Source organism: Cuculus canorus, chromosome 3 (assembly GCF_017976375.1).
Source record: "Cuculus canorus isolate bCucCan1 chromosome 3, bCucCan1.pri, whole genome shotgun sequence".
Classification (NCBI taxonomy): domain Eukaryota; kingdom Metazoa; phylum Chordata; class Aves; order Cuculiformes; family Cuculidae; genus Cuculus; species Cuculus canorus.
In genome coordinates, this window is record NC_071403.1 from 120,991,011 (window position 1) to 121,018,140 (window position 27,130).

Below are 27,130 nucleotides of genomic sequence, written 5' to 3' on the forward strand. Positions count from 1 at the left end.
CCCACCTGTGGATAAAATATGTCCTTTTCACTGAAATGAATGCTTCAATGCTGAACTTGAGTCCTGTTGAGGAATCAGTGAGTCAGGGTTCTCAGTATTCGGCTGTCCTTGTCCTTTTGTTCCATAAATACATTTTTACATGTTCTTGCCACTGTGTTTCAAAATACAACGGAGAAAAACCCAATCAATTGCCTGTTTTACTTTACCAAGTGTTATTTTCCTGCACTTTTCAAACTCTGCTCTTACCTGCAGAAACCCAGACTTGCTGCGACCCAGCTGCGCTTATAAACCACATCTCTCCATCTCTCTTTGTAGGACTAAGACTGTCTTTACTGGTTTGTGTCTGATAACAATGCAAGAGAAAGAGCTTTCTGTATTTATTTTCTTCATGTGTCTTTGTAGAGCTCTTCAGGTATTTCTTATAGTACTTGAACATAGACAGGAGAGGGGAAGGAGTTGATTCTGCTTCAACTTCTTCCTCATTGTCTTCCCCCTTCCTTTTTTCCACCTTGAAGGAGAAAAGTGACACTTAAATGTAGAGTCACACCTCCCACTACGAAGCCTTTATCTGATATGGGCCATATCCAATGGGTATTTGTGGAAGCCGTGTACATCAGAAGGTTTTCAAGACCGGAGGCCTGACAGGAAATGTCTGAGTTTAGATGTCCTGATTTTATTGTATATTTTTGAATAAGATGATAAAAACTGACATAAAAAGCCAGTAATCGAAACATTGGGCTGAAATAGCTGTGTCCTCTGATCTAATCCTTCCCAGAGCAGTTTACCTTAACCTTCCTCTCTGCAATTTTCTCTGTGTAGCCCTTTGCGATGGCATTTTACAAACCAAACTATTATCCACTCTTTGGGTTGAGAAAAGATATATCATAGAAAAGCAGAAGGTGTTTAGTGCAACTGACAAAGTTTGGCCAGGGCAGGGCTGGTTTGTGTTGAATTTAACTTTAGTGTCCTCTCCTCAAGGAGAAAAAAACTGTCACTTAGGCTTTTCTTCTCCCAGTAGTGGGATGTGAGCTGGGAGGAGATTAATTACGTGAGACATGAGCATGTTCACAGTTACCATGTCATGAAAATCAGGCTAAGTTGTTTCAGCTCTTGTAGAGGGTTTATATTTGTTTCTAAATATATATATATGCATTAATCTAATAAATATATGCATTTTTGTCAATTGAAAAAAAAAAAAAAGAGATAGACAGAACTCTAAAATCCAGATCTTTCTGTTTCTTGGGACAAAAATGGGTGGCTTTCAATGAAAAATTGGTACATCTAAGCATGGCTTAAAACCAGATGTTGGATAGTTTCAGGGAAAATATGTGTAAGGCTCAGCCAGTCGCTCAGCTGCTTTCAGGATGTGCTCCTCTGAGCACCCACAGGCTGTGCTGCCTTACTTAGTTCAAAGCAGCATTGAATTGTAAGAGGTGTGTTGCTGGAAAAGTCCTCTTTGACCCCTAATGCTGTTTTGGTTTTATGCAGATCCTGCTTGTTGCTTTTTTTCAGCTGTTAATGTGCATTCTTGGAGGAACAGCGAGAGCTGGAGGCAAAAGTGACATTCCTCCTATCCTTTCTGCAGAATGGAACTAAACGAAAACCTGCTTGCAAAATACACAGGAAACATCGACCTCGCTATTTGCCCTTTGTATTTGGGGATCCCAGGGGTGGTTGCTGCCTGTTTTGTGGCTCTCAGTGGTTTTCAGCTGGCACTGCCCATCCCGTCTGCCTCGCAGCAGACCTTCAAATCGGAACTCTGCCAAAATCATGAGAGGAACTGATAGGCAGTGGGGCAGTTTTCCATGACATTCATATTATCTGTAGGTGAATTAATCTCAGTCAACGCTGTGCATCAGTGTCAAAGGCTGTTGGCTAAAAGCCTGATCAGAAAACAGTTTACAGCTGAGTAATAAAGCAGAGTAATTATCGCTTTGATAATACCGTCATTAATCGTGATGTTACACTGAGCAGCATTTTGACTTCAGAGGGTTTCTGGCTGGCTGAAACATGTCAGGATTTGATGCGAGCATGATAACCCCACCAGGGATCTATCCATCAGAGCAGAGCAACACGCAGAAGTTCCAAAAGACATCCAAGCTGGCCTGCTCAAGGCCCAGCAGTGTTTCTGTGAAGGGAGGTGAAGTTGGTGGGGATATTGGAGGAGTCCCGTTTGCCTTGGTATTTGACAAGACAAATAACTGGGCTTGTGCTTGGAAGTGGCGAAAGAAAGCTCCGCAGGGACCATGGACTCATTCTAGCTGGAAACAAAGTTTTTTTAGAAATGTGAGGGGTGCAATCAAAGTCAGAGATCGGGTTTGTTCCACTGAAATTGGGTTGCAATCCCTGCTCGCTTGAAGAACTTTATTGACATGAGTAGTCCCATTGAGAGTATGAGTATTTATGTAGCTGAGAGAAGCTAATGAAATGAACTCAAGTGAAAAAGGGATTGTTCGCATGCCCAAGAATTGTATGATGAGGGCCCTAATCCAACCATTGTGGTTTAGGGATTTGCAAAATTACTTATTTTTGCTATTGCATCTATGTCGATTTTGCTAACTCTTCACACATTCCAGGCTGTCTCCTGAAATCTACGTTGTTTGCTCTGAATTTCTCCTTCCAGGACAGTCATAGCAACATAGTGACTTAATTCTTCAGGTTGTGCAGCTGTGTACTCACTATTTTAAGAGATAAATGAATAACAGTCTCTTCTTTCTCTGGTGTAAATTGACCAAAGCCTCTCCATGTCAATGAAGCAACATGAAGCCGTGAAAACCAAAAGCCTGAGGCTGGGCATTAGCTGCAAAAAGTAGACATTGCATAGTACTTCTAGAAATTATTGTGAACTTACAGCATTTTAAGGTAGAAATGGTGATCTAGTTAAAAAAAAAAAAGGACTGTGGCTGGGATGAAAGGACTTTGTTGGTAACGTTCACTGGGGTATAGCGATACAGATCTTGCAATGCCCGAGGTCATCGCCCTCTTCAAACTGTTTTTTTCTCAGAAGGGATGATTTCTGCCTTTTCAGCTATTCATTTTTTTTATCAAGGTTATATTTTTGAAGGTGTCTGTATTCTTGTTGGCTCCTGGACAGATGTATCACAAGGATTTCCCTCTGGTATAAAACACAGAGCTCTTCTGTATCAGTGTGGAATGCAGTAGCAAATCACTGTACAGTGGCCCATAAGGATACCAGCTACCCTTATAAACTTTTTATAACTTAGGAAAATAAACATGTGGTTTCAGGGCTCTGCATAGTCAGTACGAGCAGACTTGGAGCTTGCCTTACAAAACTAAGAAAGAAAATATTGGTAGAGCTAATAAATTTCTAAGGGACTCAGCGAAGAGCGTTCTGAAAGGTCTGAAACATTTGATGCTTTATGGATAACTTTGTATTTTATCTCCTGGAGCATCATCCAAGCTGAGCACTAAAGTGCAGTGTTCTCCATCACGAGTAACGAGATCTGGGTGCTCCCTGTGGGACACCAGCCTCCCGTCAAGTTATCCACTGGAAGACTTGTTAATCCAGGGGATCCGATGTGCTCTCTGCAAGGCAGCAGATACGTCTCACTCGCTCAGGGAGAAAATAACTGGTTGTAGCAACAATAAGAAGGCAGCCAGCTCTGTGCAGATACCCGGTAACTCCTTTTATTTTAAATAACCTTTCTTTAAAAAAAAATATTAATTTAAAACTAGCAGTTGTTGGGGATGATCAGAACTGAAAGGTGCAGAGTGTGATAGCAGATATTTGCCATCTCTTTCCAGCAGCTGATGCATTGTTGTTTACAGCCCCTCTCTCTCTAGATGCTATGTAAGCCAGTTCCTCCCTACAGGAAAAGTGTGTTCATGAGGGGTCTTTGAGGCATTGAGAAAAGAAAACAGGAATGTAAGAAGAACTCATGCCCAGGTTGCTTGCCACCAACACCACAAATTCCAGGAGTAAAAGAAGTAGAGAAAAATTAAACCGATGTCCAAATAAATGAAAATGTGGGAGGCTCCAATTCCCTATCATTTCCATGGGCTGTGAAGAGCTGTTGCCAACACGGACATGCTCAGTGCTGTGTGCAGGTGACAGTTTCAGAGCCTGTCTCCACACATGGAAAGTATTGCATTTGACAAATCTTTTCTGTCTTACCTGTTCTGAGCTGCAGCCTTTGCACATCAAAGGACAAGCCATGCTGTGGTGTTTGGAAGGCTTTCCTGGAGACACCTTCGCTCCGTAGCTCAAACTGATGTGTCCTGCTGTGACCTAGCCTGCATCTCGGTGAGTAATCTTCTTGCAGATGGGCTATTCTGGTTTAGGGGCCAAGACTGCTCATTGTGCACATGCAACCTGCTGGCTGTCCCCTTCAACTCCTTCCATGTAAGAGGTGTCAGGGTTGAACCCCAAGTCGATGCATTTTGGGATCAGTCACCTGAAAGATATTATAGGTATAGGTTATTTATTTACTTCCACTTTCTGAATCCTACTGAATTTAGTCAGATAAATCTAAACTTTCATTTTTGCCAGGAACTCCCCTTAAGTCTGTGACCCTGTCTTTGCAGCCAAAGCACAATAACGTGTCTTGGACAAATTCTGAAACAAGAAATATGCCTCTTTCCTGCCCATCTGAAATCTTGAGCTAAGCAAAGGCGTGACCCAAACCCTTGCACACTCAAACACAACCCTGTGATACGGCCAACGCTCAACTGTTCTGTGCCTCAGCTGTCAGATCTCTCTTGCCCTAGAGACAAGAATGGCAAGGGACTGAAAAAAAGTTACATTCTACAAATAGGAAACTGAGGCACAGAAGGATTAAATTACTTTCCTGAACTCATATAGGAAAAAGGTAGCAGAGCTAGGAACGAAAACCAGAAGTCTCGTTCCCAGTTTAGTGCCTTAACCTCAAAATCACCCCTTCCTCACATCAGACCATCCTTTGTCACTACAAGCTGAGGGCAGCAAGGAGCAGGGGCAGAAGAGCTGAAGGTCACAGCACTAAGAACATGTGTTTATTCTGTTTAGGTACATTTACTTCCTGATAAGTTCTTTAAAGGTATCAATGTTTACACCCGAAGGTGAAAGGTTCTACATTCTCACTGTCAGTCCCTTGGGTCTCTGTATATTTCTTTTGAAAAGCCAAAGCAGGAGAGTTACAAGAAAAATAACATTCATTTATAAAGTAATAATAATAGACCTACAGTGCAAGGAGGTGAAATTAAATTTTGATTTGTAGCTTGCAGACACTGTGTGAATGCTGAAATCTTAACTCTGTTGTTTAGCTCAGATAAAATTATTTTGGTGCCAGTAGAAAATACCTTTCTTCAGGAAGGTCTTGTGGGCTCTAATTTGGAAATTCCAAAAGACTCAAATGTATCCAGTTGTGCACTTGTAAAGAGGTGAGAGACCTGCCAATAAGTGATTTACAGTATGTTTTCCCATGTTTTACATTTTGGTAATTTCATGTTGCAACTCAATACTTAATAATGTAAAATCCAGCTCCTCCAACTAAGCCAGGAATGAACTCATGGAGGAGTGTCCCATAGGGAAGGGCATATACTACATTATGTGTCTGTGTGCCAGCACCGGAGATGCAAAAACAGCTCCGTCGAGATTTGTCCTGCAAGATCGGCCTCAAGGATTGAAAGAGTTGGCTGGGTTCACCTCTTGCTACTGCCTGACTGCAATTCCCAAGACTTAGACATCACCGCAGAGTCTGCCGAGGTTGGGCTGCTGAACCGTGGGCTCAGATGTGCATTTAGATGAAACTACCCGTGAACTAAACTTCAAGAGAAACCTGAAGGAAATTTGGAGAAAAGCCCAATTTGGAGAAACTAGTCTGAGCATAAGCCCTACCTCAGGATGTTCTGGAGAGCACAGATCCACATCCTAGCCACGAGACGGGATGTGAACTGGCATCCTGAGTTGAATGTCCCAAGAGCCTGGATCTGTGCAGCTACCACTCCGAGACAGAAAATCGTCATTCAGCCATGTCTTTTATTTTAAGATGTGTAGACAAGGTGCAAAAAGTAACACAGAAAATAATTCAAGGGCAAGAGAAAATGTGCTGCAGTAGAAGACTTGAAAGAGCACAGTCGTTAAAATTGTGAAAAGCAAGGATGTGAGGTAGTTTGTTTATGCAGGATGAAGTATCTTCATAGAGATAAAATAGGGGTACTGAAGATCTTCCTGGTCAAGTGCACAGAGATGTAACAAAAGCTGGTAACAAAAGCTGCACCTGAACTCATCCTGATAAGGAACAAGGCCTACCTCTTTAACTGGTGGGGTGATTAATCACTAGGAACAACTGCTAATGCAAGTGAGGGATTTTTCATCTCTTTGGTCATTTTAATCAGACCTGTGAGTCATCCTGAAGGAATTGGCCTACATGAGCACAAGGCATTGAAGTCATAGCAAGATGAGTAGAGTCATCTTTAAGTAAATAGTTCCTTCTGGGCTCAGTTTGTTTGGACAATGAGATTAGCTGGAGATTTGACAACACAGACTTCATAGAATCATAGAATGGTTTGGGTTAGAAGGGACCTCAAAGCCCATCCAGTCCCACCGCTGCCATGGGCAGGGACACCTCCCACTGGACCCGGCTGCTGGTCTCCCCCCAGCTTTTCTGTCACCCCTTCAGGTACTGGAAGGTCACTATAAGGTCTCCCCGGAGCCTTCTCTTCTCCAGGCTGAACAACCCCAATTCTCTCGGCCTGTCCTCGAGCAGATCTCCCTGTCTCTGGATTCCTGATTTGCAGGCACAATGCAGACAAATCCTCTGCTCTGTGCGACTGAGTACAACAGCTCAGGTCGATGTGCTTTGCACCTTCTTGTCAATCCCATCCCTGCTGAAGCTGGTTCAACAGGGTGACTGACGGACCTGTTATTGCTGATAGTCCCTCGCTCGTGACCGTGGGCTGTGCTAACGTTTAATCGCTGTAGACAGTCTTGGCAGGTTCTTGAGCTCATAGCTTGGCAGTGTTTTATTTACTGGAATACACCTCGTCTGTTTGACCCTGTGAAACAAGGATTGCAACACTGCCTTTCTCCTGGTTTTCCTGTCTTTCCCTTGTTTTTCCTGCCTTTTCAACTGACTTGTCAAGCTCTCTGGAGGAAGGGTCTCCCAGTCCTCAGGGATACACGCAACACTTAGCTGTGGTTTCTACTACATCCTGTGGCAGGTGCTGCTTGGGTGCATTTCTGTCCCAGGAGCAGGGAAGGAGAATTAAGTGATACCCCCCTTGGACTCCAGGAGCTCTCGGTGGAATTCAGTATCTGGGCAGAGCTTACTCAGCAACAGAGTTTAAAATTGCTTTTTGGCTAAGAAAACAAATCCTTCAGCATCAATCGGAAAATTGTATTTTTGATTTATTTTGTTTAGATAAGGGTTAAGGCGACCAATTCAGAGGCCCTTTATGCTGTGATGTGGGTGGAAGTTTGTTCAGCCACTGAGACAGACCAGTCGCTCCCTTCCCCTCCCCACTCCACCCCCCAACCTGCTGTCACCGCATTTTTCTGAAACATATGGGCCTAATTCAGGTTGAAGACTAAAAAGTTTGCACAGTGCCGGTTAAAAATTATGGCTTCTTATAATGAAATCTTTGTCAATGGAAACTTGAAATAGCTTGGCTATGTGACTTATGGGGAGAACGATGATGGAAATCAATTAATCATCCCATTTCCCAAAATCTGAACAGGAGGGCACACTTGAATCAGAAAGGGGCTCTGGTTTATGAGCTACTTGGACGGCTTCAAGACTTCCATTGAAAGCCCCAGGAGCACGAGTGGGAAAAAATATGTTAAGAATGAATGTTTTTCTTCTGGAAGAGGAGCAGCAATAGAGATCTCCTGCTGAGGAACCTTTGTCTGCTAATTCTTACCAGGGGGTGGTTGGCAGGGAGCTGTGCGCTGGCTCTACCTGTGCTGGGCCGGTTTGTGCTGAACACCACCTCAGTGGCTGAGTCCTGGCAGGGCTCAGCTGCTGCTTACTGCGAAACCGGAAAGAGCGGTAAAAAACCATGGGATCTCCTTCAGGAATGTGTGAGATGTCATCTGTCTGGGCCCTTGGCAAGGCACGGGGCAAATTTACGTGAGGTTCAGATCCAGACTGGAGTCCACCATTTCAGTAGCCCAGGGCTACGATTATACGATTCCACATCTGCTTATTAAACGAAACCATACCATAATTAGAGCAATACATGTAATGGATTCTCTGGTTCAAAGGGTGAACTAAAGTGTTGGGGGGACGGGGGCATTGGTTTGGATAGGACCAGATTTGAAAGAGGGAGGAACGGTCTGGGTCATCTTAAAACGTCTCGCTTGACCTGAAATGACATGTTTTGCCCTTTCTGGAATTGCTTAACCTCTTTTTGTTTCTCTGTATGTATCAGAACTTGGAAAAGTTGGTTTAAATAATTTTAAAAACTAGCCTGTTCACACACCCTAAACCAGCAAGCCAAGAAATCCCATAATAGATACTCTCAAAGCAATTCTTACATTTATTTACTCTGTCCTGCCATAGGAAGGGATTCTTGCCCGTATGATTACACTGTGTTTAGCCCAAACTAACATGAAGCAAACACATTAATCTCTTTCAGAGCATCCCAAATCTTTGGAGCTGCTGCAGAGTTCAGTGCCCCCAACTTTGCTTTAAAGTGGAACAGCTGCCCTTAAGTCCCTGTTTATTTGACACCAGGAAGGCAGATGGCTGAGGCAGTCAAGAGAAGGAAGGGACGAGGAACTGGAGGAGCACTGGAGTGAAGGAGCCTGATGAAATCTCACCATTTGGCACAAGGATGATTTCCTTTGTCATCCTGCTTGCTTCCTGCCAGTGGGTTGACTTTAATGAATAATGGGAGAGGAACAATAATTTTGGTTTCTGCCTGGAGTGGGAACAGCTGACAAAGCGTTTAATGGAAGCTGACAGTTAAGTACCCAGCCACAGCAGTAAAGTGTCAGACAAAGCATATGAAAATAAACAGCCCAAATGAAAGCTATTTCTGAGCAGATTGCTGGCACACTTTCCCAACCCCAGGCAGGTTATCTGAGATGGTAATTGCTGCCAAAAAATTCCTCCTCCTCCTCCTTTTTTTTTTATTTTAATATACCTTATGAGACTTACCTCAAGGGACCATAGAGCATATTTATGGATACGCTTAACTTCAAAATAAGCAGAATCAATACCAGGAAAAGCAGAGCTGTTTTATGGAGCTTATGCTAAGTTTGTTTGCATGTTTAAAAAAGTTGGTTGCTTAATAGCAGCTGATATATAGTATCTGATTATATTTATGTGTGTATTTATGTATTTAAGAGGCAGAGACCAGGGTTAGCTAAAGGCTTGAAGAAAGCTACAGTGCCCAATTGTCACTGCCCTTCTGTGAGATCCATAACCAAAATGGTGTGGGGACATGAGGAACTGCTCCAAAAGGGTCAGCGTGAGCTGTACAGCCAAGATTCGCATCCGGTATTTCTGCGCTAAAAGCCTTGCCACTGCGAGCTGTGCCTTGACATCTTCTTTTGCCCACAGTGCACATTAGTTCTGCTTGTGTTGCTTTCAGTCTTGCAGAACAGTTAACCAAAGCTGATGCAGGTTATTGAATGTTGTCTCGAGCTTAAAAAGAGGCTTATTGGCTTCGTGGCCAGAAGGGGCTGCTCTGATCATCTCCTCTGACCTCCTGCGCATAACACAAGCATGCGATAAGTACTATTATATGAGGGTTAATGTACACAGTTGCTTCATTTATTAGCTTTCTACCTCATTTATTAGCTTAGCTGTGAAAGCAGGTGACTGAAAGTCAGCATTCCGGGTCCTATTCTTGGCCAAAATGGACTGTAAACCGGTTGTAATAATATTTCCCTATCTGTGATTCCTGCACAGAAGAGGCAACAAGCTTGTGGCGACTTAACAGTTACTGAAAAGAATAATCCTCTTACAGCAAAAATAATAATCTAAATACCAAAACCAATCCCCTCCCCAAATCCAGGCTTATACAAAGATTAAAAAAAAAATAGTTGAAATTCTGAGATCTTGGCTGCATAAGTTTAAATGTTTTAAAATACTGGAGTATGCATTTTCCATTTCCAAGCTTGACTCTGACACCACATCCTTCTGTTCCATTGGTGTGATTCATCTGTACATACAAGGATTGCATAATTCATCACAGATCTCTACCGTAGATATAATTACAGTCAATCTTTTAGCCTGAAGAGTGTGAAGCCTCCTCTAAGGTGAGAACAAGAGGTACTCATAGGTGGGTCTGCTCTGGTGTGGTTTGAAAGGCGGGAGCTACATGTTCTGTGGTGACATCTGCAATGGAAAAACCCAGCAGAGCACTGCTGTGAAATACATGAGGAGACAGAGAAGCAGCGAGTTGTGGCACCACGCTCTTGAGGGAAGCCGCTCTGTTGGTTCATGGACTGAAAACAAGAGGTGGGAAGTGGTTTCCTATCCATGTATGAGCCATCCGTATTTTTCCCATTTGCTCTGGAAATTGATACTTCACATGAAATTGCAGTTCTCTGGTTCACCGTAAAAATGCTGGGGACAAACGGCTCTGAGCTATGGGCTTTAAAGGAATATGAACTGTGTCTGTATGTCCATGAACTGATTTGCCAGTGTAATGTTCTAAAGAGTTTTATTACGATTACTTTTTGATAGGTTGGTCTTTGAAAGCATAACTTTCTTTAAGATATTTTTATGAGGAGCTTCCTGGAGGAGAAAGGCTACTAACTCATCCCTGTTCATACCTTAGCCCCTTCAGCTCACTCTGTAGTCCCTCTGCGTACAACAGACTCCTAAGGAGTTAAAGCTGGTAAAGGTAAAGGCCCAAGAGGATAAAAAGGTCATTGAACTTGAGATCTGGAATACCTGAAGCCGTTGCATTACATCCAGATCTCCTACACTGAGCCCACTATATTGTGTTTCACTAAATCAGGTCTTCCAGAAAGACATCCTCTTTCGGTTTGAGAACATTAAGAGGTGGAGAATCTACCATTTCCCTTTGGTAGTTTGTTCCAGTGGTTAACCACAATCAATGTTAGAAATTTGTACCTTATTTCTAATTGGAATTTCCCTGGCTTTCAGTTCTTGTTGTACCTTTCCATTTTCAGCTACAGAGCCTTTTAATATCTGATATTTCTCCACTCAGAGGTATTAATGTTGTACAACCATATCATCTCTTTTGTTCTTCTTGTCACTGAGCTCAACATCTTGGGCTCTTGGGATGGAATTCACTCCAAGTGGATTGGTTCTTTGGTGTCTAACATTGAAGGTATCTCTGTGTTTGTCTTGTAGTTTCTTCAAAATTTCAGTCACACGTAAGCTCAGAAGTTCCTGTTCTGGCATGTGGCACCACGCCAGGTTTAAGCAGTAGGATTCCTACACTCTGCTGGAGAAGTCAAAAACAGCTAAACATGAGATCGATGTCTACCTTTGGCAGAACAGTTTAAGGATTAAAGCACATACCTTGGCAGTGGAAAACCTGGATGCTCCACTTGGGGAGACTAAACCTGATCTCCCATCTCCTGGGAATATCTCTAAACGTCGGGCTGTGGAGGAGCTCAAGTACAAATGGTCTTCTTTTGACTAGCAAGGGGATCATGATTTGGCAGAGAGCAAGCAGAGCAGACTGTGCTAAGCACAAACGGACACTTCCACCGATTACTCTTCCAAAATCCAAGAATTTACATCTCAAGAAGTTGCTGCCTTTGTTTTAACTCGTGCAAATGAGATTTCTTATCTGTGAAATTGAGCAATCTCTCCTTGATGTGAACTTTCAGCATCCACAGCATCATGTTGGCAAGTCCTACAGGTTAGTGATGTGTCCTCTGAAAAAAAAACCAAACAAACCTTTCTCTTCTATCTTTTGGGTTTGCCAACTGCTAACTTTGATATTCCATTTTTTTTTTAATTGGAATAGACAGAGAGCAATTAAATCTGCTCACTTTCTCCCCATCACTCATTTTATACAGCTGTATCTAATCTTCTCACAGTTGCTAAAGGTTGAAGATTCCTAATACTCTTTGTTCCATCTTACCATCATCCACTGATGAGAATCTGTTCTAATCTGTTTGAGAACCGCTCTCACTGTTCAAGGTGCAGATGTGTCTTGGATTTGTAATACTATTATAAAACACTCAGGCAATATTGTTCCTCTACTTCTAATAATTCCTAACATTTTGTTTGGGGTTTTTTTTAATATTACTAATAATTTGGCAGCCATCTGAGCTGTCTAATGGGTTTAATTTCTGTTCTCATTTCTGAGTCATAATGGCCAGCTCCGAGCCCCCCATTTTATACGTGGAGTGCTTTTCTCCATTATACATCCCTGCCTGTCATCTGCTAGCGTAACGCCAAGTTTCTCAGTGTAGGAAACTCCTTCTACAGTTCTTCACAGACAAGCCTTTCTCTTCCAAAAATACTGTGCCACCACTGAATGTGATCACTTTACTACTAATTTCCTTTTCAAGATCATTTATGAATCTGTTACAGGTCTCTATGGCACATGCTGGTTACGGTCCTCCCATCGAGAATTCCTACCATTTCCTCCTATTTATTATCCATTCCTCCTCTCACTAAGCACACGAGGATCTTTGATTGCTTTCCTAAAAGCTTTGGACTGAGAAGGGCCTCCAGTTCTCACTGAGAGTTTTGCATGTTCTGCTCTTGCTTCCCCACTGCAAAACCGAGCAGTTGTGCCTTAACTTTCCTCCTGGGTGTCTGTGCTGAAGGGGGAAAGCCTTGGCACTTGGCTTAAGCAGAGCAAAGTGCTTCAATTCCCAATGTCACCCATAGACCAAGGTAAGAGGCAATCAGACAGGATAGCTCCTTGCAGGTGCTCAGTAGCTCCTTCCATCCCCACCACATTTGGAACTGAGGCTGTGATGGCATTCACAAGCGCTCCCTGCCCAGGAGCAAAACACCTGCAGATCCTGGGGCAGTATCTTAACGAAGCTTTACCTGGGGCAGGAGACAACCCCCACTTGCAAATGTGGTCTGTATTCTCCATTTCTCTACCTGTACTTTCATATTTATCTCATTATTTAGCATTTTGCCTGAACTGACCTCGTTTGTCCAGTGAGTTATTGGTTATACTCTTGTTCTTCTCTTAGTTAGCCCTCCACTGATCCTTACACACACTTTATTAGTAGTGATGCTGAATTTATTTCCAGCGTTCACTGACAGAAATAGCAAAATATGCCAAAGCTTGGAGCCCTCCCTACTGAGCCTCAGTGTGTTCTGCCCTAGAGTGAACACTCCCCACTAATGACCCCTTAGTCCCCAAGTCATTCTCTTTATGCTCTACTGATATTGCATTGTGCTGATCTTAAATCAGGATTTCAGTCCTGTGCCCTCAGGAACACCCACCTTCTAGCTCTGCTTTGGCATTGATTTATTTCTGCCTACTCCCAATTCTCCTCTCGGCCTCTACTGCCTTACAGGTTTTGCTGTTTTTACCAAAAGTCAATATTCTCCTGTCCTTTCCCATGGTGATGACATGCACACTGATGAAGCTGGGGCTTATTTTACACCCCTTTGTAATGTGCAAGCTGTCATTGATGCCTGCAGTGAGGGTAGTTCTTACTACTGGAAAAGCAAAAAGAGGCCGTAGTGCAAATGCACGTCAAGTCTTAGAGATCTTTTGCTTCAGGTTGTATTGCAGTCAAGTGAGTCAGAGACATGGGAACTGCTAACTTTTGTCACTAGGAAGCATTGTTAGTGACCTGCACAAGAAGCCAGAAAGCTGTTATTACTTGAAATACAAAATAAAATCTAAAAAAACCCGCTCTCTTTCCCATTTCCCTGAACTGGACCACACGCTTCCCCAGAGGAAAATGATTGTTGAAATACGTTGACTGCAAAATTTTCTGTTAATCTGAATATTCCTCTCTTGCTCTGAGCTGTGGGATGCAGGCAGAGACGTGCGGCATCTGTTCTGGAAGTGCAGTCGTGACCCTGCTGGAGGCAGTGGGTGGCTTAGCACACTGCCCGTTCTTCTGTAGGATTGCACTGGTAGGACACGTTGCTCCAAAGGGCAGAAAATGGTGTCCAAGAGCTGGTGCTGCCAGTGAGGTCACGCTGATTGGGACCCTACAGTAGCACCGAGTCCATCAGTAGCATATGGCCACAGATCTAACGGCCTACTTGTGACCTTGGAGGGCTCTCACTGATGTTGGGTATGTTATGGCCTGGTGACTCTTCTCATTATCAGACTCCTGCCAGAACCACTGGACTATCTCTTCTTGAAGTGCACTGTGCTAAAGAAGATCTCACAAGTGCTAATTCTTGTCTCAACGTTAATCCGCAAAGGGTTTAAGGCATCCCTTTCATTTTCCTCTTTTTTCTGTATTGCATGGAGTGCTCTGATATATTTCCCCTCTCCTACTCTCTCTCACACACCATATGTTAAAGATTTGGAGGAATGTGCCTCTTCTGCAGCATCTTTTGCTTCTAGATTTTAATGCAGTCCTGATGCCTTTACTATAAGTCCCTGGAAATTAGCAAATCCAGCATAAAAGTTGTTGGAAGCAAGAACTCATTGGAAGAAGGTTCTATATATGTGTACAATCTTCGTTGTCTGGGCGCAAGAGCTGCGTGATTAACTGGATGAAAAGGAAATATCTCTATACCAAATATCAGCAAAATTTTTGATTGAAGATACTTTTATACTAACAACTCTCCAGTGTCTACTGTATTCAGCATAAAGGAGAATCATGGCAAGGGGCAGAATGGGAGAAATGTGCTAATTTGAAAAATCTGGGTATTTTTTGGGGGAGGGAAAAAAGGATTTCTGTGAAGGCTATTGGAAAAAATAGTGCACACTTTCATGAACATTTTTGTTTCTATGAAAGTCTTTATCTACTCTCCACTAGTTCCATCATCTGGCAAATGTTCATCAGCAACTTTCCCCATGTACAGTTTTCTTTTTAGATCTCACATTTCCCCTTTACACAGCTCTACCCTCTGGCTCTGAAATCCTATTCTATTCTATACCTGCTCTTCATTTTATAAAATATTCTGTGTTCTCAAGAAAATATTCAGCTTTGAGGGAAAGAATGGAGGTTTCTTAGCTGTCTCCCACCAGCCAGGCTGTCTGCTGAATAATAATATCCAGTAGCCACAAAGTTTTGTTGTTTTTTCTGCTGTGTCTCATGGAGTTTTTGGTGCATATTGTGGTCCCAGCACAGGAGAAATATTAACACAACGTAAGAAAAGAAGTCAAATAAGTTATCAGCTGAAACCCCAAACCTTCTCAATCCCAGTGTTGTGACAGTGTGGGACCTACACTTGGGGTGGACCTCGCTATTTGCATGACATGGGAATGTGTCCTGCAAAAGCTGCGGACAACAAAGGTGTAGTGGGAGGAGGGCATCAGAGTTAATATCCTAAAACTTCATGGGAATTTTTTCTGGTTTCTCTGCCTAATTTCAGTCCAGAACTGTATCCAGGGAGCCCTGTTGTCCTCTTAATCCAGAGCAGAACAAGAGAGGCCAATGAAAGAGTGCATTTGCTTCACTTCTTTCTATGCACAATTTGCAGCTCTCTTCCAAGAAGGTCTGCCCAGACGTGCCTTAGTCGAGACAAGCAGGAATAAATACAGATTTCTATTATGAGATAATGAGGTTTTCTGTTTTATTCTCTGTTCCTTTCCTAGTAATCCCTTGTGTTTTATCAGCCTTTTTGATGACTCTTGAGCACTGCATTAATGTTTTCAGAGAACTGTACACAAACCCAGTATCTCTGTGAACAGTCATAGCTAATTAAGTCCGTTCTAACATCTGTATAATTAGGGTTATTTTTATCCCATGTTCATTACTTTGCATCTATCAACAGTGTGTTCCTTTCAGTGCCATGAGATCTCATCAACAATGAGTATCACTCAGCATCATGAGATTCTAATAAGATCCTATCGTCTGTAAACTCTGTTACTTCATGAGTCACTGTTTCCCAGATTTCATGAATGTGTTGAACAACACTCATCTGTGTGGAACTTCATGTGACCTCCCTCTGTTACATAAATTGACTTAATTCTGCATGCTTTTAGCCACTTATCCAGTGGGAGAGATGAGATCTCAGTTTCTTTTTCAGCCCTTTGTAATCTAAATGCATCGCATTAAGCTATATTAATATCACATTGTTTCCTTCAAAATGCTCTCCAAGATATGTGAGCTATGATTTCTTTCTGTCTTATCGGGGTTCAGCCCCGTGACTAGGAAATCATGAGAAGAAGTGTTAGAAAGAAGTCTGACATTTCTCAACATATCTTTCTTTCCTATTCATGACTTTAGGATCAGTGCAAGTGTCTCCTTACCAAGCAAGGCTGCATCCAAAGCAGGGTGGCCGGCAGGGTGAGGGAGGGGATTCTGCCCCTCTGCTCTCATGAGACCCCACGGGGACTCCTGTGTCCAGTTCTGGAATCCCAAACATAACAAGGATATGGAACTGTTGGAATGGCTTCAGAGGAGGCCACGAGGATAATTTGAGGGCTGGAGCCCCTCTGCTATGAGGATGGCTGGGAGATTTGAGGTTGTTCAACCTGGAGAAGAGAAGGCTCTGAGGAGACCTTATAGCGACCTTCCAGTACCTAAAGAGGAGAGCTGGGGAGGAACTTTTTCCAAGGGCCTGGAGTGGTAGGACAAGGGGGAATGGCTTTAAATTGGAAGGGGGAAGATTTAGGTTAGACATTAGGAAGAAATTCTTCACGCCGAGGGTGGGGAGGTCCTGGCCCAGGTTGCCCAGGGAAGCTGTGGCTGCCCCATCCCTGGAGGGGTTCCAGGCCAGGTTGGATGGGGCTTGGAGCAGCCTGGGCCAGTGGGAGGTGTCCCTGCCCATGGCAGGGGTGGAACTGGATGGGCTTGGAGGTCCCTTCCCAAACCATTCTGTGATTCTAAGGAGTATGCCTATGCATGACCACTGCCATGGCACAGCCTAAACCTGGTAAAATTCAGGATATGACAGTGTCAAGTAAAAAAAAAAACCAAACAAAAAACCCAGTTAATTAAAGATGAGTCAAAAAGTCCTCTAGAATTAGGATTTGTAATAAAAATAGATGGTAACTCAATAGACTGGTGTGATTTTTCAGCCATTCAGGCACACTGGGCAGAGAATGCACAAACAAAACCACAGGTGGGTCTTTGTGTTGTTTCAGAAAGATCCTCGAGCAGATGTCGGGCTGCATCCCGGCCAGACTCCCCTGTTAGCAGCCTCTGCTTAGCACAGCACTAAGAGTAATTGCACAGACGGTCCTAAGGCATGCAGCAGCCGTGCATAAATTACTTCTTTTAATATGTCACTGCAATTCCTAAAGGAAAGCTAGGCTTTTTTTTTTCGGAGTACTGTTTCATTTTGTTTCTCATTTGTTTCTAGGAACTCCGGTTACGCACCAGACTGGTGCGGAGTGGAGAGGGACTCCCTTATCCTCAGCCCAGACTAATCCAAGCGCTGCACTCTTCCTCTTTGCAGAAACACTAGAGGAGTTTCTATTCTCCTTTGTGCACTCAGTGAATTCTCTGTGGGGATCTCCGTCTATCTGGCCGGTCACATTACAGCTCCGCTCTTGTAACTGAGCTGTCCGTTGGTTTCTACAGAAGAAGTGTTAGTGATGAATTACTGCACATGGCGCTGAGAGTTATGTTGCAGAGTTGTTACTTTTCAGCTAGGGAGCTTTCCTGGGAACTTTCCACGATGTGCTGGATGACTAAAGAGATTTGGACAATATGTAGCGTACAGCTGCCATAACTCATTATGACCAATAAACAGAGAGAGCAAAACGGATAGAAAAGTTGAAGATCAAAGATTCCAGCAGGACGGGCGTATCTGCGATTAGTGATGAATTTTACTACATTAGAGAAAGCTGTCTGACTTCAAAAGATGCCCGACCTCCTGGCAAGGCATGGAAACAACCCCCCAAAGTCAGCATGTTATGACAATTGCAGTTTTCCTTAATGTGAGGCAGCACTGATTGCACAGCCAAATGCCAGAGCAACTGATTTATTTTCTCTGAGACCACTTTTTCATTCTGCTGAAGCCTTCTCTGTGCTTTCCCGTAAGGTGTAGCTGTAAGCAGAATTGGTAGCATTGCCCCAGAGCTCTGTGGTACAGCTGGGCAGAAAATACCTTTGCTGTTCGGTTACATTATTTGACATTCCCCGCAGTGCAGCACCCTGGCATGCAGACACGAACAGCCAAGATTTTTTTAATAAAAACAAACCCTGAGAAATTAAAATTCAAATTTTAAAGTTTTATTTAATTTTTATTTAAATGTTTCATTTGATGCACTAATTATAAACCCTTTAATTTTAACAGTTTTCAGTTTTTGTTTAGTTTTACTTGGTCTAAATCTCCTCAAAACAATAACCTTAATTTTTCTTTTATGTCACAATATGCCATTTCAGTAGTTTCTTTTTTCTTTTGAGTCAGATCAAATGAAGCCAATGTTTTCCTGTACTGTTTTAGTTACTAGGAATCATGATTTTTCCTATGAAAAATGGTTTAAAAATTTCCAGCCAGCTGTAGTATTTATTCTAAAATGATTCACAGTCATGTCCTGTGGAGTCTTAAGCAAAGACGGCATCAACGGAAGGAGTTCAGCATTGCAGATAGGGGCTGGAAGATGAAATGAAGTTGAAGTGCCCAGTGTCATCTTTGTTCAACCTATTCATATGAATATGAATATATATATATGTATTCATATATATATGAATATATATATGAAGCTTTGTAAAAACCTTCATATGGAAGGAAAAGATGGTCAGTAGCCATTCAGCAGATGACAGAAACAAGAGAGCATCATCTATGGATCGAGTTTTTGGGACACTCATCTCCTGTCCTCTGGAGGTATCGTGTGGAGGGTGATGAAAACAGAGATCTGTTTATCGAAATAGGAAGGGAGGAAGGTTTCCCACCCTACTCAAGTGGCTTAGAAGGCGAGTTAACTCAGGCTAGAGAAGTAACAGACCTTGGCTCCGATTCCCAGCTTCCACAAACTGCAAGGATGAATACTCAATTTTGAGCTTGGATTCAGCCAGTTTAGAGAGCAATTATCCATCCACATTCTATAATTCAGTTATGAACAGGTCTCTAAACTCTCCTCACGTTAAGGTCTGAGTTTCTATTTATTTGGATTACAAAGACCATTTCTGCTCTTGCTGTCTTGCCTTTGCCTCACACTGCAAACATCCAAGAAGCCCGAAGGTACTGGGAAAAGGGAGTTGATCCAATATCTTCTTTATTTAAGACGGGAAGCGTGTAAGCGGATGATCTATTAGTATAACTTTCATTAATACCCTTCTCACACACAGGAACCAAAAATCACAAGGCTGACTTTGAAGCGAGGACTCTCTCAGATGCATTGAACCAAGTTTCCAGCAAAGCGCAGGTGCATGCCATATGAGCAGAAGAAACCCCGGCACCGCGAGCGAGCAATTTGATGACTGCTGTGTGCTCCGTGCCCGGAGTAGATTCATGTCAAGGTGACACTTCCCTGGCTTGGCTCTCCCCTTCTCTCTTACTGAAGAGCTCTTGCAGGCTCTTTTTCTTACTTTTTAGTGCCTGATAGATGTTATTCCTAACCGCTTTTGCAGGTGATTACTGTGGGGAATTAATAGGCTTCTTATTCACACCTTTCTGTCCAGCCCCTCTTGACTTGCATAATTCATTAGCCCAGAGGAAACGAAGGATCTCACAAACCATGCTGAGGCCCCAGCCAGACCCAAAGGGGCTTTTCAATGGTTTAATTTAATGATCCTTGTGGGAAATGCTTGTGTACATGTTAAGCATTTTGTTTCCCTTCCCATTCTTTCCCTTGTTAATAGGTAGTTGTGCCACTGAGACGGTCCCTTCGAGGACTGTTAAAGTGAAGTATGAATGTTGTCGCCTGTTGACATGCTTGCTAACAAGGATGAGACATCAGCCTTAGCTTCCCAGAAGCTCTGCCTAAATTTTTGTTGTTTTCAAGCAACATAAATTGTGCTTTCTAGTGCCAGTGGAGTTTGAGCACCTATCTGCAAACACCAATGTCCCAGATGTCCCTCTCAGTAGTGGGGACACTGGTAAAGGGAAATAGAGGTGTGAAAGAGGCCCTGAAGCCTTCAGGCACATCAGGCTCTAACGAGTTTCTCCCCATCTCCCCAAAGCAGATATACAGAGCCAAGACAGGAATGAAGGAGCAAAGCTTTCTGGCTAAATGACGTGAGTCCAGTGACGCTGATTTCAAATATGGCATCAACCTCTTCAGCAATGTCTACGCTACAGAATTACACAATATGAAGGAGCATTCCCAGGTGCTTTAATTTGCTTTTGATCCTCAGATGGGTCCTTTGTACACGTTTGGCCTTGGCATTAGCATCCCCACATAGCGTTTCGGGGCTCTGTTCGACAACAGGCACACCAGGGACAATTCCTAGTTGGCAGCTTGGATATAGCTGCTCTGGTTTGGAAAGCGGGAGAGCTTAATGAATAGATGCTGGCATTTCTGTGCCAGTTGGCCTCCGGGCTAAAGAGTGGTACAGGCCGGGTTTAATTTTCTAAAACAGACATCGCCTGGGGTCTCCTTATCTCTGCCATTGACTTCCTGGCTAGTGAGGGCTTGGCTGTTTACCTATAAAAACGACTTTGTGAAAATGGAGTGTGCATGAAAGAATGGTTTCAAAGACTGTTTATTATGAATATGGTTCTTTTTAGCTTAACAAGTCATTCACAAACCTATCTTGGCTTCCTTGGATTGAGGTAGTGTGCAGAGATATTCACTGATCATTTACAGCAAGAAACATTCAGCCTCCGGTCTATTTGCAAATGGTTTGTTTTCTTTGCTTCCTTTTTGCAGTGTGGTACCGGCCAGCTGAGAGATCTGCTTTTGTTTTCCCTCTCCTTGATTTGATGATTGAAGCTTTTCAAACAGAACTACAACAGACAGCAAATATCCACGATGAATTTCTAGATAAATATACACTTGGGCCAAGGTTATTTTGGAAGAACACAGTCTTAGTGCCTCCAAATGGCAAATAATAGAGTGAATGGAGCCCAGCCATTTCGTTCTGGGTTTGGAGGGCTTCTGCTATCCTTTCTGTTAACCTGTTCTTCTCTGTTTAGTGGCTCTGCTCAGTGTATCTGAAGCGCTGGGAAAACACAGAGCTGGTTAAGGGTCAGTCCGGGTCTCCAGTGAGAAAAAAGAGCCTCTTCCCATCCCCGTGCTGCCCAGCCGCGGGGTAAGGATCCCTCCTGGTCTGGGTGCTTGTGGGGTGTGGGCTCGAGGTGGGGCAGCATCTTGCGGGGAGGTGCCGGCGAGGTGACTGCTCAGCGTTTCCCAGGCAGGGATGGCTCGGGAGACGTGCTGGAGGCAGGCTCGCATCGCCTAAGCATAGCTCTTGGCTCCCTCGCTGGCTCATCTGTGGCTTTGCCTTCACTCACTTGTTTCCTTAGATGAGTTCCTCTGCCTGCTTATTTGTGTTAGGAAAATTATCGTTCTTGTATTTCGGTCTGTGTCGCTTCCTCTGGGCCTGTTTTGTTATTGCACAGAGGGATGTCTCTCATGAAAACGACGGAAGGATGAGGACTCAGGGCTTATTTTTATCCTATACATAGGAAGTTGGCCAGAACAGGGAAAAATAAAGCAGAAAGTCCCTCTGAGCATTTCCACCCCTCAGACCTGGAGACAGCAATCCCCATAGACCTTGCTCAAATGTTCCACCGCTGCCCGGGGACACTGCCGAGGAGAACTTTCTCCGCAGTTTTGCTTGTTTGTTTTTGAAAGGAAAAGTGTGCTTTGCTTCCTGCCGCAGGGATGGGCTTGCTGCCCTGCCATTGCCGTGATCCAAGTTTCTTTTATTCATAAATTAAACCTCAGACCACTAGGCTAACTAAAAAAAGAAGACAAAAAAATAGGGAATTTATCTATACGTGTTGGTAGTGTGACAGCGCCTATAGCCCCCGATGGAGCTGGCGGCTGCATCACACCTTCCTAAGGGGAGATGAGACCTGGTACGAGGAGCCTCAACCCCAAACTGAACAGGTGGGCTTAGGATAGCAATACAGAGCAGAAATACGGAAAAATATAATGGTTAACCTGCTACCACAGCGAAGGAATAGGACGAAGCCAGACCTTGTGTTTTTTTGGTTCAATGAGCAGCCCGTGAGACTATACAGCTGCTCTAGAAATTTTGGGGAAACTGAGGCACGCGTTTTATGATGAGGTGTTTGCATTGAGTAGTGACAGATGAGACAGCCAGGGCTCTCCCACGCAGTTTCCCCGGCACAGGCATCACCACCGAGCGTCTCCCTTCTTTACCGTTGGTCCTGTAACACAGCTGGGATTCAAAAGAAGATGCGACTCTCCCACATGCTTCAAAGAGAAACCAGGACTCACAGAACAATTACTCCCACTCACAAGATGAGGGGAAATCCTCTTCTAACGAGGGATCATCCTGATAAAAAGAGAATGTCTGGCGATTTATGACTTGCTGCTTTAAATCGTCCTCCCCCTACTGAAGAAACACAGCAGAGAGCAGAGCTCGAGGAAGATAGGAGAGAGTACTGACACGGGCGGCACTTGAGATATAGCGGAGGAAATGGGAGAAGCCTTTTTCACTGTCCTTGTTAATATGACTTAATTAATAGTTATAGTCTTAGCAAACAGAGGCTGCGATGCAGGAGGGATGTGCAGCCTGGAAACCAAAGCTTTAATAAATCGAAATTTTAAGACCCCAAAGCATTACTGAGTAATTTTGTCTGGCTTCCTGTATAATTGATGCCAGAGGTAGACCTTTTCAGCTAAAAAAAAAAAAAAAAAAAGTGCATTTAATGGAAAAGTGTTGTCCATGTGATTTTTTTTTTTGCAATTTTAACAAGAAAATTTTGAGCAGTTTATTTTGCAAAATCCAACATGTCTGCATTTGATTTGCTTCCATTTTTGTTTTCTGTACTAACTGTCCTCTAAACCCCTAGGACTGCATGCTCTGCAGGGCTTAGACTTCCATCTTCTTTTTTTCCCTGTTTTTCAATCTTTCTGTTATTCTCAGCGTAGGCTAAAGAAGATACTGCGTTTTGACACTGTCGAGCTCTTGCAATCTACATTGAATACTGCAAAAATTAATACCTCTGTCATAAATGTTATCGTCTCTTGACATTTTCACAGATAACCCAACTCAGTGGTGCCTCTTAGTCAAAAGAATATCCTGGCATCGTGATATCTGGTGTGGCAATGAGACCAAATCTCCTCCCAGGAATCAAGAGAGAATGGAGTTTCAGCAGAAGACCCTTTGTCACACATGGAAGCTGAATGGCGGAACAGCTTGCGTCGAGAGCCAGAAACAGGAGACAATGATTCATCTATACCAGGTTTTAAACGAAAAAGAGAAATCCCATCTCAGGACTTATAGAAAAGCAGAAGGGAAAGACAGCCAAAAGAGACAGCCTTTGGTGTGGACAGTGCGGGGCAGCCCTGGGAAGAGAGTCAGAAGCACAAGATTGCCCAAGCTGCTATCGTATCTGCTTCCCTATGTGGAGCAACTCATCCAAATGTGTCCTAGTCCTCATCCAGATTAGATTACTCCATAGCCATTGATATTCTAGGTATTTCCAGGAAAGCTCACAGCCTGTGTAAATTGAAGGTTACTCAGAATAGCTCGTGAATACAGAGAAGGTCACAGTTTTAGTTCAGACTGAGACCATAGATGTCAGAGGATTTCACACCAGCATCACTGAGATTTGCATTTGCACTGGGATGTTTAGCACTCGCCATTAACGGTTTTCTTGGTGCTAAAGGGAGAAAGAGTGACTGTGAATTATAAAGCCACAACCATAATGGCAGCTATAAATTTGGATAAACCTCCTCCCTGGTGCTCTGGATTCTTGCATGCTGTCTCCTCAGGCTGTTTCCTCCTCACTTGTGAAATATGTTGCAGTAGCCAAATTACCAAGGGATGAATGACCTCAATAAATTCACTCATTCTGCTCTAAAAGAAGATACTACGTTGTGGAGAACAGAGTGAGAATGTATTTTTCTCCCCAAACTTGCAATTATTCCCATTGTGTGTCAATTTTATTGGCAGGTGATTTTTTCCTCCCTTGGTTGGCCCTAATTTGAATTTTTCCATTCTGCTTCTCACTGGAAATGCCTTTTCCAATTACTGTAGTTTAGCTCATATCGATGAAATCTCTATGAGGAAAGAGAATAAAGCAGGACAGGTCCTCAGGTGGTGTATATCTTCCTTGTACAGCCCATTTCCAGAGGGATCCAGCTCAGGATCCATGCAGTGGTGCTGTGAGCATAGAACATAATCATACCCTATATTTTGCAAACAGATTTGCTAAGAAGGTTATGCATGGGAGAAATTAACCCCCAGGTTACTGGTGGAATGGCTGAACTTCATTGTTTCTTCCTTTGTGCTGCATGCACGTACAGAGGTACCCGTCTGCCAAAATTAAACTTTTATTTCTGAGGAGCAGAGTGAATCTCTTATACAGATATAAAATCAGGCGGTCTCCATCTAAAATGCAGCAAAAATACAGGCCCTGCCTCACATTTTCTTAGTAAGTTGAGTCAGTGCTGTAAATAAAAAGCCTCATCTGAGAGGTTCCCAACAGCAGCAAAAGAAGTTCAACCCCCCCTGGGCAAAATGCCTTAAACTCCCTGGGGAGAGGCTCAGAAGGGCGGGAGAGGGAGATGCAGCAGATGCACAAACCTGGTGCTGCCTGAGAGCAGAGGAGGTGCCATTTCCAAGAGAGTGTGAAAAAAAGCAAACAAAACTGATACCAAACCTAAATTCATTAATTTTATAAGCATCTCCTCGGTAGTCTAAAAACAACCCATGAAAATGGGGCCTGAGCAACAGTTTGACCATTACAGCTCAGACCAGATGGGGACATTGAGTCTTCATGCTCTGCATCCTACTTTTGTGTGAGTGCAAAGCACATGCTCCTCCCTAAAAGCTCTGAGCAGAATAATTCCTCCACGGCAGCAGCAACAGTCAGCAATGTTGCAGCAGTGGAAAGTTCATTCCATTTTTCTTACCGTGAAGTTCAGAGGTGGAGGGAGAGAAACTAAAATTCTATGGCGCAACAGTTGCTCCTCAGTTATTTCCTCCAGGATGAAGAACTAATGTGGAAGATCTGATCAAGGAAAGTATGAACCTCTCAGCAGTTTCTGGAGCTTCACCAGGTGCTGGAACTTCAGAGAAGCTGTACCTCGTTTCGCTTTGTGTTGTAGCCGTCACTGAGAAGGGCCGTGGTAGTGGCTGCAAGAGCGTTACCCCTGGTTCTCAGAGGCAGAAACCCACTGAAAGGTCTTCACCCAGTAGAAAGACACTCAGTCTTGCAACTACAGCTGCCTGTGACTATTCTACTTGCTGGCAGACTTTTAGTTATTCCTAAACACTTTCGATTTCCCATCTAGTATTCTTGGTATTATCAATGTTGTTTTTTTCTGTCTCATTAAGTGAAAGGCAAGTCCCTCGCCAACACCTACAGCAGCTTCCTATTTGATTCCTTCTCTCCGACCTTGTCTACATGTGAATCATGGTCACAACGGAAAGGATGATGTTAAAAATGCTCTGTTGGAAGAGGCCGAAGGCAAATTGGGAATATGGCACCTGTATCCTCTCTGTGTTGGTGTGAAAAAGGAAAGGTCCCTGATGTGGGACTCCCATAAGGATTGTTTCACCTTGCATTGTCACTGTTAAAAGAGAGTAACGTTTTTGCTTTATCTTCTCTTTTATGACATCTGAAGGTTAGGAGAAAACATGATACAACAGTAATAGAAAGCTAAAGCAGTTGCTTTAAAGCCAAACGCTTTCATAATGCCCTTAGAAATCTCAGTCACTGCAAAGTTTGTAGGAAAGGGTAAAGTCTTCTATTAGCTGATGTCAGCTGATAAAGTTGCAGGGCGGGAGAAAAAAGAGCTTTGGGGCACGCGAGCACTTCTTTAAATCTCGGTAGACTTTGAAATGTCATTGTTCCCTGATTTACCTCATGAAACATAAACTTTACTAAATATGGTACATTAACGACAAGGTGTGCAAATGTGCCTTTTCAACTCAGAAACAGAGTTGCTTCTGTTCCAGACAGAGCTGCCTCTTTGGACCTAAGATGACAAATAATTCAAGTTTAAACATATGTAGTTGTTTGTAGGCCCCAAGACGCTTTATGGCAAATTCGTTCCAGCTACTTTTCTCAATGTCCTCTTACAAAGAAGGCCTAAGTATCACGGCCAGGAACAAGAGAGGAGACAGTTACGCACAGTCTGAGGCTATGAAGCCACAGCGACTTTTATATATACATAGACACATGTATGTATATATGTATGTATATAAATTAAGAGCCCTGAAACTTAAATCCGTATGCACGGAAGCCTGCAAATAGACAGAAAGCTGAAGGCATTTTGAAAGAAAAAGATACTGCTGCCTGCCAGTGTGAATGCAAACTTCATATAGGTTTAGCATCTTATGCTTTGGGGGGTTGAGATTTTCAGCTGGGTAATTTTCATCTAAATAGAAGGCAGGTGTTTTTCAAAAGGCTTTTTCTTTAAATGCATCAAAGTATTTTTCCAAGAGAAAAGGACTGGCTTTTCAACCAGAGTGGAAATTTTTAATTCGATCTGAAATTTTGTTTATTTTAGGGAAGGGAAAAAAAAAAGGAAAAACCAACCATGGAAACATTCTCACTAAAAATGCTGGCTTTAGATCTAAAACTCTTTTGAGATTTTTTCAAATTAAATATTTCCCCTTAAAACTTCAGTTTTTTAAAAAGCTGCTTTTTTTTTTTAGAGGTTTTAATTGGGAAGGAAGAAAAGATTAAAAAGTGATAAATAGAATCAGCTTAGAAAACCTTTGTGGGGAAAATTAAGGAAAAAAGCTTATGTTAAAATTATTATATCTTCAATTAAAAATAAACTGCTATCTTTTGATCAAAGAGTAGAACATCTGGCCACATCTGAGGGGGCTGATAATACTGCGTAGGTGGCTCCAGGGGCTGCACCGCACTAGGCAGAAGTTGCACTGTCAATAAAACTGGCCATGGGCTGTTTGCTTCCTACCTTCCCATATGTTGAGCTCATTAATGGAACATCAAATCCACGAACGTGGACATAAAGTCAGCCTATCTATGCCTAACCTCTGATATGAGCGTCCAGCCACTGCTTGAAAAGCAGGGCGGTGTCC

The 27,130-nt window shown here is 43.1% G+C and overlaps 1 protein-coding gene across 6 annotated transcripts in view; it reads left to right on the forward strand.

Annotated features, from left to right (window-relative positions):
• The window catches only part of SUPT3H (SPT3 homolog, SAGA and STAGA complex component), a 302,304-nt gene extending 275,725 nt beyond the window's left edge, over window positions 1-26,579 (forward strand). For 5 of the 6 annotated variants that reach the window (XM_054061055.1, XM_054061054.1, XM_054061053.1 and 2 more), the window contains 5 exons: window positions 4,152-4,264; window positions 19,280-19,450; window positions 20,117-20,260; window positions 20,803-21,184; window positions 23,110-26,579. In XM_054061055.1, coding sequence (XP_053917030.1) covers window positions 4,152-4,223 — 72 coding nt within the window. In that variant the 3' untranslated portion in view covers window positions 4,224-4,264; window positions 19,280-19,450; window positions 20,117-20,260; window positions 20,803-21,184; window positions 23,110-26,579. Of the gene's footprint in view, window positions 1-4,151; window positions 4,265-19,279; window positions 19,451-20,113; window positions 20,261-20,802; window positions 21,185-23,109 lie in introns of all 6 variants that reach the window. The other variant, XM_054061045.1, reaches the window with a different exon arrangement.
• Window positions 26,580-27,130: the final 551 nt, after the last annotated feature.